At 38.0% G+C, this 17893-nt stretch overlaps 1 protein-coding gene across 1 annotated transcript in view; it reads right to left on the bottom strand.

The window, feature by feature from the left end:
* GABRA1 (gamma-aminobutyric acid type A receptor subunit alpha1) overlaps positions 1–17893 on the bottom strand; it is a 55804-nt gene that overhangs the window by 13807 nt on the left and 24104 nt on the right. The window contains exons 4-6 of the mRNA XM_003404639.3: positions 15583–15803; positions 13096–13178; positions 4549–4692 (exon numbers count right to left, since the gene is read on the bottom strand). Coding sequence (XP_003404687.1) covers positions 4549–4692; positions 13096–13178; positions 15583–15803 — 448 coding nt within the window. The remainder of the gene's footprint in view (positions 1–4548; positions 4693–13095; positions 13179–15582; positions 15804–17893) is intronic.

The following is a 17893-nucleotide window of genomic DNA, read 5'->3' as shown; positions in this document are numbered from 1 at the left end:
AGGGGATCAGGCCTAGCGTGTAGTTCCCAGCTGCCTTTCTTGATACTCCAAAAAGAAATGACCTCTTCCTCCTTTATGTCATCATGTAACTCTTCTGTAATATCTCTGCTGTTATTATTAATAATAATATCTAACATTTATTATACAGTTTTCATATGCCAGACACTCTGCTAATCAGTTCACATGAATTCTCTCATTTCAATCTCAGAGTAGCTCATGAAGTAGGTTCTCCTTATTGTCTCCAAATAGCCCATGAAATATGCTGAACAGAGAGATATAATGACTTGCCAGAGGTCATTCGTTTAATAAAAGTAAAATCAGCATTCGAACACTTGCAGTGTAACTCCAGAACCCACGCTTGAACCATTATACTGCACTGTCTTCTTTCGTTGCATTTTCACACATCTGTCTTATCTATTGCTAGTGTGTCACATGGTTGAGAGAACATACTCTGCTGCAACTAAACCCACTGTCATCAAGTCAATTCAACTTACAGCAATTCTATAAGACAGAGTAGAACTGCCCTGAAGATACCACCAAGATGCAAATCCCAGCTCTACCACTTCCCACCTGCGTATCCTTGGAGAATTTATTAAGCCTTTGGGGCCTTAATCATATCCTATTTATAAAATGGAGAAAATAATAATGCCTACATCCTAATCTTATTGTCAGGATTCGATGTGAAGATTAGAAAAGTCCTAACACATGTTAGCAACTTACGTCACTCAGCCAAATGCTTCTTGAAGGCAGGGGTTGTGTGTCCTTCTTCTCTCTTCCCCAGACCCAAGCACAGTGTCAGACACAGTCAGCTCCTAATACATATTTCTTGAGTAAATGAGCACAGGATTGAAGGAGTAAGTGCATGAATGAAAGAATACTAGTGAATTATACTAGATGTGGAAGCTGGCTGGATTCAGCTTTCTTATGCGCCTCTAAGGATTTTGCTTTTCCAGATGAATAAGTGAACTTCAAATTAGGGCTACAACTCATTTCGTCTCCCCTAATCTCACTTATGTCAGATTCCAAGGAAGTAGTTGTGTCTCTAGTGTACCTGCACCCAGTTCGGAAATCTGAATACTGTATTAGGATCCCCATTTCTTCCCGCTCATGTCATTGACGTGATCTAGATATATTTTTATTTGAAAAAGGCCACTGGTAATGTGCATGTGCATGTGTTGTGGTGTAAGACAAGTGGAGTAGCATCCTCTAACCTTCTAAGAGACAACCTGAATCGATTCTCTTCCCAGAGAGAATTCTAGTGAAAGAAGATTCCTATTCTCTGATCGCTGACAACACATGAGCCCTCATTCTCTAGTCTTCCAGCACAAGCTGGGAGGTAATAGCACTTAATCTCATTTATCTTAATGTTTTCAGGGCTCCATGAATAGATGAGAAATATTCCATCAGAGACCTTACACAAAGATCTTTGTTTTTTTCCCACTGAAATCTATTAAGGTGGACTCCTGATGTGCTACAGCGGGCCCAGGAGAAGCATAGTTCAGTTTCCGATTGCACATTGTATAGTTGAAAATGTACATCAAACTGAGCTCCCACAGTTGAGAATTTATTCATTATTCTTCTCACACCCCCACACCCCACCCGTGCCTGTCTATTTATTATGGGAATAGCAGAAAAAAGTTCTTATTTTGCACTGGTAAACTTGCTGCCCCAGCACAGAATGGACCCAATTTATGACTTTCAAATAGCTTGATGGTAGGGACTTAGGCCACTGTCTTTCATCCTATGGTCCCTTTTTGATTGTCTATCTTTTCTGAGTAACTAGAATTTACTGTTTTACATACAATTGAGGAAGCTGTATTAGGAAGCCAGATGTCAGAGAGGTCTTTAAGTTCATCTGACTAAGTCACTTATTTTGCAGATGGAAATTAGTGCTATGCATTTAATTGCCTCTTCCAGAAAGATGTGCTGAAGTCCTAACCCCTGTACCTATACAATATGACTTTGTTCGGAAATAGGGTCTTTGAAGATGTTAGCAGTTAACATAAGGTTATACTGGAGTAGAGTAAGTCCTAATACCATCTGAGTGGTGTCCTTATAATACAGAAGAGACACAGGGAGAAATAGAGAGGAAAGAAGGCCAGATGAAGATGAATCTACACAGCCAAGAATGACTGGAGCTACCAAAAGCTGGGAAAGAAAAGAAAGGATCTTCCTCTAGATATTTCAAAGAAAACAGTCCTGCCAACACTCTGAATTTGGACTGCTGGCCTCCAGAGTTGTGAGACAATAAATTTCTGCTCTTAGAAGCCACCCAATTTGTGGAGCTTTGTCGCTGCAGCCCCTGGAAGCTAATATAAAAAGGCTTATGTAAGGATATGGTCCACACCACTAGCGCTACAGCTAGAGTGAATACTCTTCCTCTTTCAAGTAAACGTTGTGGCTTGCATATACTTCTACTAACGAATGTAAGTTACTGCCTTTGAATATTTTATTGCCCTGACCGCTCTCTCTCCTCACCCCAATACCAACAGATAAAGGGTTCCATGGGGGGAAAGATCTGTATCTATTATTCTGAATGCTGGGGACCCAAAACAGTGATTATTCGGCCTGCAACCCACTGAGCAATCTTTTCTTCATTATCCTAGGCTGGATTCATCTAGCTTTCTAATTCATTAATTCTAAATATTTACTGAGTGCCTCTTATGTCTAAGACTACAATAAATGCTAGGGGGTATTAAAGACAGGCATGGTTCCTGCCCTCACGAAAATGTCAATCTCAGCACTCATCACATGTTTTTATAATTACTGTTTATGTCTGTCCTCTCTTAGACCTCTGATTTCAGGAGGGCAAGACTTGGGCTTTGTCTGTCATTGACTCTCCAGCGCTTGTCACAATATCCATTGCATAATAGTATTCAATTTTTAAAAAAGCAAACCCTCCTCATTTTAGTACATTTTCTACCTTAACATGTCATGAGGAAGAAAAATTCTCACCATTTTCTTTGTTCTAGTATATTTTCAGAACTACTACAGCAACAGCTATTAGGTACAATCTAGAGTATCTGCTATATAGCACTCAGCTTGGTGTTTTATATTATTTCATTTTTAATGCAAAATTATATTATTCCAATTTCTTTGAAAAGATTGGGACTGCTGACTAGATACATGACTTGACCAAAATCACAAGGGGTTTAAGTGACAGGACCAGGACTTGAACTCCCACCTTCCTCATTGCAAAGATTATGCCCTTTCCACTAGCTATACGCATTTCTGTTCAGGGCAAATCTGAGAAACAAACATCCTCACATTTCAAAACAATAGATATAAATATTTAAGCTTCGAGGATAGCTATGGGTGCCTTTACATACCTTAAAAAGGAAGACACATCATATGAAACAGAGCTTACCCACTAATCACAGAAAAAAGATACTACCTATTATTTGACAGAGTTGGAATATGGAAGCCCCCATGTCTGTTTTGAAATCTAAGGAGACATGTTTCTGAGAAAAATACCACACCACTGCCCTTACTTATTGCTAAATTGTCTTTCTTTGAAACCCCAAGTATAAGTGAATGGTGCAGATTTGAATAAAGAGGTTCATAGAACCAGTGGTTGGCCTTTGTTAAAGCTTCCAGGAATTTAACATATTCTAAACTATCGTGAATTTTGGGGTAAGTTTTCCTAATTGCTTGGGTCCAAATTTTATTAATAATCATCAGGCCATATGATCACATTTTACTTAGTCATAAAATAGATATTTGCATAGCCAAACTTGTATTTGACTGGTAGAAACAACTTCACAGATTTAAAATTTTATATCCAGCTGTTAATAGCATTTGATGTTGCTCTGAGTATACCATTAGCAAACCAGTCACAACACTAAAAAAGATGGCCCCCTACCTATTTTAATTCCAAAACAGAGTGATCAGTAATGCCATTATGCTTCTGTAGGTGCTAGCTGTGGAGGATTCTCAGTTAGCATCAGGAAGGGATTTGTAGAAGGAGCTGGCTTTGTGGCATCGCATGTGTAACGATGGCTGCTACATATTCACCAAGATTCGTTGAATCATGGCAATAAATGGGACCTAGAACCAAAAGGTCAACAGTGGGAATCTACCAGCTGATCCTTGGAAACCCTATGGAGCAGTTCTATTCTGTCTTATAGGGTGGCTATGAGTCAGAATTGACTCTACAGCAAGGGGTTTGGTTTTTGGTTTTATAAGATATTAATAGCTAACATTTTTTAAGAGCTTTCTATGTGCCAGGAGTTATAATAAATACTCTGCATGGATTTAATTTTGTTACATCCAGCCGAGCCATGACTACAGTCAACTGGCAGAGTGGAACAGTAAGGATTTACCCAGACTTTCTTCCCCAAGAGTGCACATACTCAACAGCTGTGCTACAATGACCACACAGAACCATTTTATTTCACAAACTGAGAAACAGAGGCCAAGAGCCATTAAGCGACCTAGCCAACCTGATTCCCAGTCCTGGGTAATCTTCTCTCTACTTATGTTACTGAAGGACACACTGATATCTCACATTGTCTTTAAAAAATAAAAGAGCAACCAAATTGCGCTCACCTGTACTGGACTGAACAATCCCAGAGTCTACTGTTTGCCCAAGAAGATCATACTGGTTGAGGCGTGACCCATCTTCCGCTACAACTACTGAGCGTGCTGGCTCTCTGGTCCACTGATAAACAACTTCTGCTCTCGTATAAGCATCTAAAAGGAAAGAACGGAGAATAGTACATCTGCTTTGTCATTCCATATCTCCTAATTAGTCAGGGTGTTTTATCAGCCTCATGTTTTCTACCTCATGGTTCCAGAGGGCAGGTTAGGAAATGAAAGCCCACCTGCCTTAGTCTGTTGTTGTTGCTGTTGTCAGGTGCCGTCAAGTCGGTTCCAACTCATAGCGACCCTATGCACAACAGAACGAAACACTGCCCGGTCCTGCGCCATCCCTGCAATCGTTGTTATGCTTTAGCTCATTGTTGCAGCCCCTGTGTCAATCCAACTCATTGAGGGTCTTCTCTATTCCACTGACCCTGTACTTTGCCAAGTATGATGTCCTTCTCCAGGGACTGATCCCTCCGGACAACATGTCCAAAGAATGTAAGATGCAGTCTCTCCATCCTTGCTTCTAAGGAGCATTCTGGTTGTACTTCTTCTAAGACAGATTTGTTCGTTCTTTTGGCAGTCCATGGTATAGGCAATATTCTTCGCCAACACCACAATTCAAAGGCATCAATTCTTCTTTAGGCTTCCTTATTCATTGTTCTGCTTTCACATGCATATGATGCGATTGAAAACACCATGGCTTGGGTCAGACACACCTTAGTCTTCGAGGTGATATCTTTGTTTTTCAACACTCTAAAGAGGTCCTTTGCAGCAGATTTACCCAATGCAATGTGTTGTTTGATTTCTTGACTGCTGCTTCCATGGCTGTTGATTGTGGATCCAAGTAAAATGACATCCTTGACAACTTCCATCTTATCTCCATTTATCATGATGTTGCTCATTGGTCCAGTTGTGAGGATTTTTGTTTTCTTTATGTTGAGGTGCAATCCATACTGAAGGTTGTGGTCTTGGATCTTCATTAGTAAGTGCTTCAAGTCCTCTTCACTTTCAGCAAGCAGAGTTGTGTCATCTGCATAACGCAGGTTGTTAATAAGTCTTCCTCCAATCCTGACGCCCCGTTTTTCTTCATATAGTCCAGCTTCTTGGATTATTTGCTCAGCATACAGATTGAATAGGTATGGTGAGAGGGTAAAACCCTGGCGCACACCTTTCCTGACTTTAAACCAGTCAGTATCCCCTTGTTGTGTCTGAACAACTGCCTCTTGGTCCATGTAAACTTTCCTCATGAGCAGAATTAAGTGTTCTGGAATTCCTACTCTTCACAATGTTATCCATAATTTGTTATGATCCACATAGTCGAATGCCTTTGCATAGTCAATAAAACATAGGTAAACACCCTTCTGGTATTCTTTGCTTTCAGCCAGGGTCCATCTGACATCAGCAATGATATCCCTGGTTCCACATTCTCTTCTGAAACCAGCCTGAATTTCCGGCAGTTCCCTGTCAATATACTGCTGCAGCAATTTTTGAATGGTCTTCAGCAAAATTTTGCTTGTGTGTGATATTAATGATATTGTTCTATAATTTCCGCATTCGGTTGGATAACTTTTCTTGGGAATAGGCATAAATATGGATGTCTTCCAGTCAGTTGGCCAGGAAGCTGTCGTCCATATTTCTTGGCATAGACGAGTGAGCCCCTCCAGAGCTGCATCCATTTGTTGAAACATCTCAGTCTATATTCCATCAATTCCTGGAGCTTTGTCTTGAGCCAATGCCTTCAGAGCAGCTTGGACTTATTCCTTCAGTACCATCGATTACTGATCATATGCTACCTCTTGAAATGGTTGAACATCGAGTAATTCTTTTTGGTATAACGACTCTGTGTATTCCTTCCATCTTCTTTTGATGTTTTCTGTATTGTTTAATATTTTCCCCATAGAATCCTTCACTATTGCACCTTGAGGCTTGAATTTTTTCTTCAGTTCTTTCAGCTTGAGAAATGCTGAGTGTGTTCTTCCTCTTTGGTTTTCTATTTCCATCTCTTTGCACATGTCATTACAATACTTCTTCTACTCGAGCCACCCTTTGAAATCTTCTATTCAGTTCTTTTACTTCCTCATTTCTTCCTTTTGCTTTAGCTGCTTGACATTCGTGAGCAAGTTTCAGAGTCTCCTCTGACATCCATCTTGGTCTTTTCTTTCTTTCTATCAATTGCTCATATGCAATTTCAAGCTGAAACTGAAGAAAATCAGAACAAGTCCACAAGAGCCAAAACAAGACCTTGAGTATATCCCACCTGAATTTAGAGACCATCTCAAGAATAGATTTGACACATTGAACACTAGTGACCGAAGACCACATGAGTTGTGGAATGACATCAAGGACACCATACATGAAGAAAGCAAAAGGTCATTGAAAAGACAGGAAAGAAAAAAAAGACCAAGATGACTTAGTCTAGGACAACTAAAACATATTTTTCTGATACATTCAGTTATCTGTTCACTCTTCCAACACATGTCTGTTAAACATCTACAGGGTAAAATGTGCAAAGTACTGTGCTGGGGAGAGACCAGGAAATATAACAAATGAGGGTTTCTGCCCTGGTGGAACATACATCGTAGTGGTAGGGCTAGTAAACAGGTAATCAGATAAATATATCATTTTGAGTAGTGCTAAGTGTAAGAAAGTCATATACCACAGAATAAGGTGAGACAGAATGAAGCTTATATTTTGACTAAGGAATTCAGACGGGGTCTCTGAGGAAGTGAAATTTATATGAGCCATCTGAAAGTCTTGGTGAAGGTTTGCTGGGCAGAGGAACTAACAATTTTCTTCCTCTAATGCAAGTATATACCTGACATGTTTAAGGAAAACCAGGAAGACCAATGTGGAGAGGAAGTACAGGAGAGATGAAATGAGGTTAAACAGGCAGGAGCTTGATTTCAGATTGTGTCATGCCAGGGGATGGTCATCACAAACATGAAAAAGAAGCACTGGAAAGTTTGCTTGCTGTACATCAGTTTTCAAATTAAACTTGATTTTATTTCCATCAGTATTAACTTTTTCGTTGATATTTATAATCATGATGTTGATGATGATGGCGGTGATAACGGCTCTTTACACTTCTCAGACATTTTCATTTGCCATGTCACTTTTTAATCTAGCCATCCTCCTATATGAGGGGATAGGTCATATCCCTGATCTTTGATTCGGGCAGGCAGATTTGGGCCTATAGCATGTGAGGGAAGAAAGACAAGGAATTTCATGCCTTTTTGGATTTCTAGTCACAGAACAAACAAATTCTCTGTTTATTTGCAGGGTGATTTAAGAAGTTTAAAGAATATCACATTAGCAAAAGCAACCTGTTTCTGGGGCTGTTGAGGGACATATATGATAGCAAACTTTGACCTTACTATGAAAATTTGACCCTTTGCCTGACTTCTCCATGAGGCACAGTGATGGTTGTGCCCAGGATCCACAGTGTTTTAGGATCCACAAAATTGTTCTAATTGCTTCTAAATTAAAAAAAAAAGAAGAAGAAGAAGAAGAAGAACATAACCACCCTGGAACATATTAGTCTTTATACCAATGCAGTCATAAAATACAATTTTAATAATTTGGTGGGGGAGAAAGGGATCCACAAAGGCAAAAGTGCCTAGGGCCCACAAAAGTCACATGCAGCCCTGCTTGACTCAGCTCTCATCATGAGGCAACCAGACTTGGGTGTTGTATCCAAATATGTATTTGCCCAAGCTAAAATATTATTTGATGTAGAATATATACTATATTCAGTGAAAAGTTCTTCTGGTGGTCATAAATTCTTATTTTTGAAATAGAAGGGTATCACCTAAGAAATCTTTGAGTTTATGGTAATACGGAATCATTGAACGTTCAAACAGAAGAGGCTTAAAAATCATATGATTTAATATGATTTTACATGTGGTAAACTGAGGCACAGAAACATTAATGGTTTAGGGTGCATAGACACCAGAAAACTGAGATAAGAACTCACAATGCTCTTCATTCTATCCCACTGATGTTTGTAACATTGTTCTAGTCAAAACCAATATATTATATGCTCAAAAGCCCAGTAAGAATATTTAGTGGTTACTTGATCAGTAATGAAACCAATTCTAGAGGTTACGTCATTTCACACTAAACTAAGCTCTTTTTACTATACCACATCACCATGAGAAACAGTGCCTGGGCCTTGCCTTTTTTATGACTTGTCTTGCATTGCCAGTTGGCTGCTAATATAATTGAATAAGAAAAAAACAAACAAATGCTTTACCAGTGACTTCTCATTTCACAATAATTTTGGTGTCTCATTTCTTGCAATTTCTTACTAACCCCATTATTTATAAAAATGTCTAGGCCAGCGACTATAAATATGACATTCATTGTGAAAGTGAAGAGTAATCATTGTTCATGTTTCTCAATGGAAATATCCCATAACAGAGAGTAACTCCATATGGTGAATCTTGATATTTTATGATCTAGAAGACGGACATGCAGAAAAGCTCACAAGAAGTGATATATTCTATTGTTTCCTTATGAAACAACAGGTCCTATGAAAACTTAGTTGATGTGAGATTGTTCAGCATAAATAATAGAAGGTAGAAAGAGCTTTCAACTACTTCATCAATAATTTTAAACTTAGCTTTCAAATAAGCCAGCAGATGACATAAGTTTTTTTTTTTTTTTTTTTTAATAAGACAAAAAGGCTTTGATTGGGGTTACACAAGAACTCTGTGGAGCTGAAACACCGGGAACACAGATATAGTAGCAGGACACAGACTAGCAGCAGCTACTAGCTGACCTTATCACTTCACATTTCTGGGCCTCTGATTTTCCACCTGTATAATGAGACAGGTGGCCTAAGTAATTGTTAAAGTTATGTCTCGCTCAGAATTCGTTTACATTTCTATCTAGCCGTCTCTCCTTGCTGACAAGGTACTGTGCTTGATAATCACTCAACAATTATTTATGAAGCCCTTAGTTGTGTTAGCACTTGCCCAGATGGCAGAATCCATGATCTGAATCTCTTCCTGTATGATCAAAGCCTCATTTTGCATTTTCCCAAAAAAGCAATTAAAAGATGTCAGCTGTATCATGCATTTTGTCTTCAGGTTATCTGGCCTTATTAAGAGGGCTTTATCCTTAACAAGCAGAAAATGTAATTTAGCATTGACAAACAGAATCTAGTGGATAGTGGTAAGGAAAACATCTGTTTTTCTGAGCTGAGCTCTTATCATCATATGGATTATGTTGCTTCATAAGCCTCATAAACATTTAGTAAACTGTTCCACTAAGTCGGAATCTCCCCTTGCTTATCTGCTTCTCTAATACTTTGGTAGAATGTTTGCCCTAAAAACTGGGTCCAAGCATTTTTAGCCCTCTTTTGACTTCAGTTTCTTGACCTTTGAAATGTGCTAATTGGAACAGTTCAGAGAACTGAATATACAACAAATGGATTATGCCTCTTCCTGTGCCAATGTTGGCAATAATAACTGTCACGGTATGCTCTCCCACCAAGCACACTGTCTGAGTCTGCCTTCCACTCTCAAGGCTCCTTTGTTTAAGTTTAATCCCCCGCAGGTCTTAAACCCACTTTTCCCAAGCCATCTTTGCCGGGACTTAAACATTGATAGGACATTTAAGCTTGATTAATTTAACATTTATCCATTCAATAAGTATTTATTGAGAGCCTACATTGTATCAGGCTTTGTGCTCTGAAATTGTGAACAAAACAGATCCTATTCTTATGGAGGTTAGAGTCTCCAGGCTCCCCAAAAATGTTACCCAATAAATAAGACAAGTAATTATAGCGATTGTAAATGCTGTAAAAGAAACATGTATTTCTATCAAGGAGAATGGTAAGGCTACGTGCAAATTTAGATAAGGTCATCAAGGCAAGTCCTAGGAGATGGCATTTTTGCTGAGATTAGGAGAGGCAGAAAATGCCAGCCATGCTGAGAGCCAATGGAACAGTAAACCAGGCAGAGACAAGAGCATGTGCAAAGGCTCTGAGGTGGAAAACAACTTATGATATTCTAGGTCAGAAAGCCGGTGGGACTGGAGCCCAGTGATCCTGGGGCATAGAAACAGAAGATAAGCTGCAATGGTCAGGGGCCTGGTCATGCAACTGACAGACCATGGTAAAGAGTTTGGACTTTATTGAATACTGTTTCCACACGGAAAAAAGTCACTGAAAAATTATTTTTCCAGCAAGTATTATGGTAGGATTTATAGTATAAAAGGGGTCATTGTCATGTGGAGAAGAGCTTGGGGGAGTGAGAAAGAGTGGAACAGAGAAAACTGTTAGGAATCCCTTTTAGTAATACAAGTGAGAAATGATTATATCTTGGACTATGGGGTGGCAGATTATTTGGCTAAAAGTCAGTGTACTTGAATTCTGAATTTAGTTCAAGGACATGAAGAGAGAATTTTGGAGGAATGGAAGAAAACATACAAGTCCAGCATATGAACTGTTTATATGTGGGACTAAAATAAGTGCCGTTTCTGAAGTAGGACCCTAGTCCTAATTCTTATTGTTGTTATTGTTAGCTGCCATTGAGTATCCACAATGGAATGAAATGCTGTCCAGTCCTGTGCCATCCCCATGGTCAGTTACAGGTCACACTATTGTGATCCACAGGGTTTTTACTCACTGATTTTCAGAAGAAGGTTGCTAGGCATTTCTTCCTAGTAATAATTATTATGTGTATGAAAATGGGGGGGGGGAGCTTACATTCTTTAACTTGAGTTTTCTCATATGAACCAGACACTATTTGTTTTCCAATCACTACCCATTTCTTGCTTCCTACAATACCTAAAGTTTTCTTTGGGTTAACAATGTGCCCAGTTAAAAGTATATACTTTCCCAGCCTCTTTTGCAGTTAGCATTGGCCATGTGACACACACCTTTGATTAACGTGATGTGAGTAGATGCCTGTCGGGATTTTAGTGAAAGATTTTATTTTCTTGACATAGGCACTATGCCTTTCTTCTTCAGCCACTATTCCTCCTTATCTTGAAAGCTGATGCAATGGCTGGAGCTGCAGCAACCGTCAGTGACCAGGAAGAACATCATCTAAGGTCATCTTAAGATATCAGCCCTCTTAAGATGCTGAACTAACCTGCAATCCATCAGTGATCACTTATCTTCAGATATCTTATATGAAAATATAACCCCTTCTTTTTTTTCAGCTACAGTTACTGTTGAAGGCATTCCTGACTGATACATTTAATATGTAATTTATTGTTCAAACCAGGGCACTTAAGAAGGTGAAAGGGGGCACTACTAATAATTATGCTAGGATAATAGGCATAAATCAGTACTATTTCAGACACACTGTGTTGTATGGTCACCATAACTCTATGGTTATTTTGCAGATTAGATGAGCCTACACATCTAAAATGTTTAATATATTGCCTGAAATACAGTTAACACACAATATATGTTGTTAGTTTTAAAAATGGAACTGACAATCAGGGGAAACCATAAAATAGTCCATGACATACAAGAGACTTATTAAACTGGAAAAAAGTTGGGGAGAAGGGAGTGATCACCAAAGGTCGCTTTAACTGATAGTTTGTGAAGTAGGCTATCCTTGAGTTTCAGCATAGGAAGAGATTTATAAATCGAGAAAGTGATCTCTCTGTGCCTAGTGCTGCTAGGAGCCTGAAGGCCCTTTGTCATTTTCTTTGCTTATTGCCTTCCTACACTACCACTTTTTCTTCTATGAATCATATTTTCACCAAAATAGTTGCTCAGACTGGCTCTCTAGTGAGAACAGAAAACTAGTTAGATAGTTCAGGAGTTGACTCAGCCAAGTATGTAGCTCCACTGCAGGAAAGCAGGAATACATAATTCCCACTCACTCTCTTGCATGCAAACTTGCCTTCTCTAGAATGTGCCTGCTTATTTTCAAATGGCAAAAACCCAGAAAGTTAGTATAAAGCAGTATTTAAGATACCTTCAAGGGCATTAATGTGTGTATGAATTCCATGAGATAGCCAAATGGATCTAGAACTTTCCTAAGAGTATGATTAGGGTAAATTGCTGGCAACATCTGTTAGCTCTAGGCTTCACCATTAAGAAATGCCTACTTGTGGTTCTTTGTCACCTACCAATGTTCCCATCTGGTAAACAAGTTGAATTATTTTTAAAGTCAAAGAAGTATCAGTGATAATGTAAAATAAAAAGAATAACCTTCATTTCTTTGAAGGAAGATGTTACTCATGTGGTATAAGCATCCATACCCCATTCCTTTTTCCATGAATACAACTTCCACAGAAAACAGAATTCTCCTACTAAATAGTTTAATACATGCTTTCTAGGCCAGTAAATCAGGCATAGCAGCTTTCCTGAAATGTCATTAAATATTGAAGTCAAAGATTATTACTTTTAGAAAGTTCTTGTTCTTTAAGCTTTCTTGAAAATTTTTATGTGTCTCTCCAACAGATACAACTGATTGGAGCTCTCTTGCTCAAATACTTAGATCTCCCATAAGGATAAAGAAATTTTAAAATAAATTTACTTACAGCTTCCAAATTTTAGTGGGCAGGCATGGGCATCCATAGGGAAGTCTTCCAAGTGCATTGGACATTCAGCTCTCACCGTCAGCCTTGTCAATTAAGAGAAATAAAGTAGACAAATGAGAGCCCCATAGATTAGATTCTTGCTGATAAATATGGTTGGGAGGTTTACTTATTATAGCAAATGTATTAAGAGAGCTGGATGACAGGCACAAACTGCAAATCTATGCAGAGCTGTTAATAATCAAATTATCTAAAAAGAATGATTTACAAGGATGACTGGCTTCTATCCATTTTTGTTTGTTTTGAGAATATAGGTGAAGCCAGATTTTGTGCAATCTGCAACATTCCTAATATTTTCCAAAAACAAGCATCACCACCTAGTCCACCTGAGTATGACAAATCCTTTGAGAACAAAACTAGCCATAAGCAAATAAATACTTGTTTAAATACTAACTCATCCTTGGTTGAGAAGAAGGCGTGGATAGTCAGGAAGAGTAGTATATTTCCCCTTTCCTAAGTGCAGCTCACCCTATCTCCTTCCCTAAAATAGCATTTAAGAAAAAAAGAAAAAAGCATAGGTGCAGAGGAAACTATTGTAAAGCCTTATGAGATTGACCTTAATTTACAGTCTCCTTGAGAGTTTATATGTGATCAGTTTTTTTTGTTTGTTTGTTTTATTTTTTCCCTTTAGGAATTCTCTCCTTCTTTTGTCACTATAGACCACCCATTTAGTTTTATTTACAAATTCACTGCCTAATTAAAGCCAGGCCTCTGCTGTGCTTCTCTTTAGTCCATATAATCTGGAAATGCAAACTCAATAAAAAAAAAAAAAAATTTTTTTGATGCCTTAAAAATGGTTGTTAAGAAAAGAATCCACTGAAATATAGTTCATCCCGTTTTGTGGAATTAAGAGGGGATTTATATCCATTTGCCTCATATAACTTGTAGCAGAGATATTTACTCAGATTATTAAGTAGCTCAGGAAATGTAGCAGAATGACTTTATAGCCATTAAAATCATTAAGATCATTAAGCTAAAATCATTAAGTAAAATACTCATATTGCTTAAAACAAATATGAAATATGGAAGTTAACTATTAAACTTGCATTCTTAAGACACATCATTAAACAAAACGATGGTGCATTAGCAAACGCACAGGGAAATTTGGAAATGGAAGACACAGGGCAGTTATTGATGAACTGAAGGGCACTGCGTATTTCAGAAACCACGAGTTAGTATTCAGGATATGTACTGAATTCAGGCTTAAAGACAAGTATGGGTTATTTAAACGGAAATAGTATTTTAAATTGCAAATATAAACATGTCCTACTTGGATAATTTGGCAAGGTTTCAACACATGTGTCTATAGGTTCCCTTTTTTTTTTCTCTCTCTCTCTCTAATTTGAGGACTTTTTATTCTTTAATTCCAACTGTACTTGGACCAGTCCTCTCTAGCTGGGTCCAATACGGAAAGTGGCTCTTCAAGTTTTGGGTTTTTTTTTTTTTTGGCAGGGCGCGGGGGCCAGATGCCTGTATATGCTACCTGTTCTGGCCACTAACTAAAGGCAAAATATTTATTCCTACGCTAAACGCAATCCACCACGTCGAGGCTTTTGCCTTCATTACCTTTTTATACCAAAGGAATAATTGGATGGCCTGAATTGCCAGACAGTGTCCAAATCTGAAAAGACATCGTTCTTAGAATACATCTGGGAAGGAAATTAACTGCTTCCCTCAAGGAGAAGTGGCAGACAAGTCTTAATTTCTCATAAATTAGGAATACCTTAAGTGACTTTTTTTTCTTTAAAAACAGCTCAAAACTTTATTTCTTCCGTGTTCCCTTCATTCAACCATAAAAGTAATCGAGCACTCTCACTCATAAGATTCTAAGTTTTCTAGTATCCTCAAAAGGGAGGAAACATTTATAAAACATAAAAAAATCTGAGCGATCTTCAGTTTAAACAAAATTAAGACAATCTTTATTCTCTAGCTAATGATACCAAGGTAACTTCATATGCTTCAAAATGTATATTTTCCATTTGAGTCTTTTAAGCATTTTCTAGCTTTCTTTAATTTTGTTTTGTTACTTTCCTTTTTATTACAAATACTTTCAGATATACAACGTTAGCTAGCTTCTAGAAATTTAATCTAGACCTTACTGGAATGTATGAATACGTGTGATTTACAATAGAGTGAAGAAGTTCTTCATATTGAACTAGAGCGGCTGGAGAGATAAATTGTGCTACTGTATTACTTAATACATATTGCCAACATTTTTTCTAATCATTCCATTTAGCATTTAAATACTTGAATTATATTTAAGTATTCCCTCCTCATAGGAGAGTAAGTTTTTTAAAGTTTAAAAAAATTAAAAAAGCAAGAAAAACAGCAAAGTAAATTCCTGCCTTGGGCCATCAACTTGATGATTGCCTAGAAGTGGACAAGAAGGAAATACAAAAGTATTCCCAAATAGCAGCACGGCCATCTTACCTCATGGTATACAACAACGTTCCATCCTCTGTAATCCGCAGGAGTTTGTTGGGCATGGTCATGTTATGGGCCACTGACTTCTTTCCATTGTGAAAAAAGGTGTCTGGAGTCCAGATTTTACTTGCCATTAGGTTATTCAACCGAAGAACTGTCATGGGTCCTTTAAATTTTAACCTTTCATCCTTCCAGCTTTGACGGAAAAATACATCTATAGTATATTCCTAAGTAAATTTGGAAAATGGCAAAGTTCATTGTGCCATATTTTGCAATGCAAATACCTTACATTGATACTGCATAATTTTTGCTACTTTGGAAGCAATTACGAATTAGGTGATGTTTTCAGAAGTGAACTTGTATACTGTATACATATTGATGTCAGAAGAATCGTTTGGCATGATGATTTTTTTTTTTAATTTGAAAATGCTTGAAATATTTCTTAGTCAGAAAAATTCTGCCAATTATCTTCTCATATATGTGACAAGAAAACCACACCCCACCCTCGACTAAACCAGCCCTAGAAGAGATAGAATATATTACAAATGAATGCCAAACTCATGTTAATCAATAACCAGTTGCCATTGTCAACCTCAACTCATGGCATGAGTTGCAGAGTAGAACTGTGTTCCACAGGGTTTTTCTTACTGTGAACTTTCAGAAACAGATTGCCAGACCTTTCTATCAAACTGCCTTTGGGAGGGATTGAACTGACAACCTTTTGGCTAATAGCCCAGTGTTTAACTGTTTGCACCACGCAGAGGTTATTATATTTATGAAAAATTTTAAATTAGATAATTGCAGCTGTAGAAATGAATTATAATGTTTTGGGAGCCCTTCCATGACCTCTGATAACCTCACAACCAAACTTAAGTCAACCATGGTTCTAACATGGTAAGAAAATGCCTTCTTCTTTTCAGCTAAGTAAAAAAAAATTTTTTTCACAGATAATGTATATATTTTATACAAGGAAGAAGATTATGAAAATAAGAAATTCATTTACACTGGCAATTTGGATCTTTTCCAAAAAAAACCCGAAAAACTAACAATACAATGTTCAGGTGTATGTGAGTGTGTGTTTGTGCGTGTATGTGTGTATAAGACACATGAGAAATGTGTGAAGCTCATCAACATTCACAGCCAAGAAATCTATTTATCTGAATAAACATAGCATTCCTTATGGCAATACCCGGGGACAAACATCTGCTAATCTGAAAACAAGCAATGAGACTTACCAGCTCCTAAAATTAAAAAGAGTAACATCCATCTTTCTTGCAGTATTTGCCACACTGATACTAAATTTGGAAACTAATGGTTTGAAATAAAGACTGCCATATTCTCTGCTAATCATACTGTGGTTCAAACTGGAAGAAAGACTAACTTGGTAACCTCATGCCATGTTTTCTTAATCCTCTTAACTCTGAAGCATCAAGAAAGCAATGTATTTTAATCTTATACGTATCATCTTTGTTGTTGTTGTTGTTAGGTGCCATCGAGCTGATCCCAACTTATAGTGACTGCCCCTATACAGCTTCCTAATCTATAACCTTTACAGGAGCAGATTTCCAGGTCTTTCTCCCTGACAGGGGCTGTTGGGTTTGAACCACTGACCTTTCGATTAGCAGTCAAGTGCTTAAACACTGCTCCACCACCATTAAAAAAAAAAAAAACTATTAGGACATACCAAATAATGTCTGTGTGCATACCTTTCATGTGTGAATATCTCTTTCCTGGATTTTAAAGAAGATTGGGTAAAACCTAAGTGAAGGTTAATCCTTCTGACATACTTTGCCACTGCTGAGCACTTACTGATTAAGTAACAATTATCATTGCATGGCTTATAATGTGCCAGGCATAGTGCTAATTGCTGACTGAGATAGAAACAAGGACGTTTAACTTAATGCCAGTGTGTCTGTGGAGTAAAGAGAAGTGACCTTGTTTTATCGGCTCCATTTTAGTGTCTGGAAGTGTCAGATGGAAGGCACTGCAATACATAACAAGAGAATTTACCGACAAGAATTTGTTAAGCCTCCTCTAAATTCAGCAAAGGGAGAAGCTGTATAGGCTTGGGTGCTACAAGAAAACCTCATGGAGGAACGGGATGGACATAGGATGGTATTTTCCCTGAAGCAAGAAATAGAGAGAGGACCTGTGGATTACATCTGGAAGTAATGCAGAGTAGCAGTGCTTCACAGGAAAGCAGGGCAGACTGAGGAGGGAGAGCATAGGTAAGGGGACAGTGGAAGTCAAGAACTGGAGAGATAGATTTGGAGCTGGATATAGAGATTCCTCTAAGCATTGTCTAGTAAGTCTGGAC

This window comes from Loxodonta africana, chromosome 2 (assembly GCF_030014295.1).
Source record: "Loxodonta africana isolate mLoxAfr1 chromosome 2, mLoxAfr1.hap2, whole genome shotgun sequence".
Classification (NCBI taxonomy): domain Eukaryota; kingdom Metazoa; phylum Chordata; class Mammalia; order Proboscidea; family Elephantidae; genus Loxodonta; species Loxodonta africana.
The sequence above is the reverse complement of the archived record's forward strand: the minus strand, read 5'-3'. Positions and strand labels throughout refer to the sequence as shown.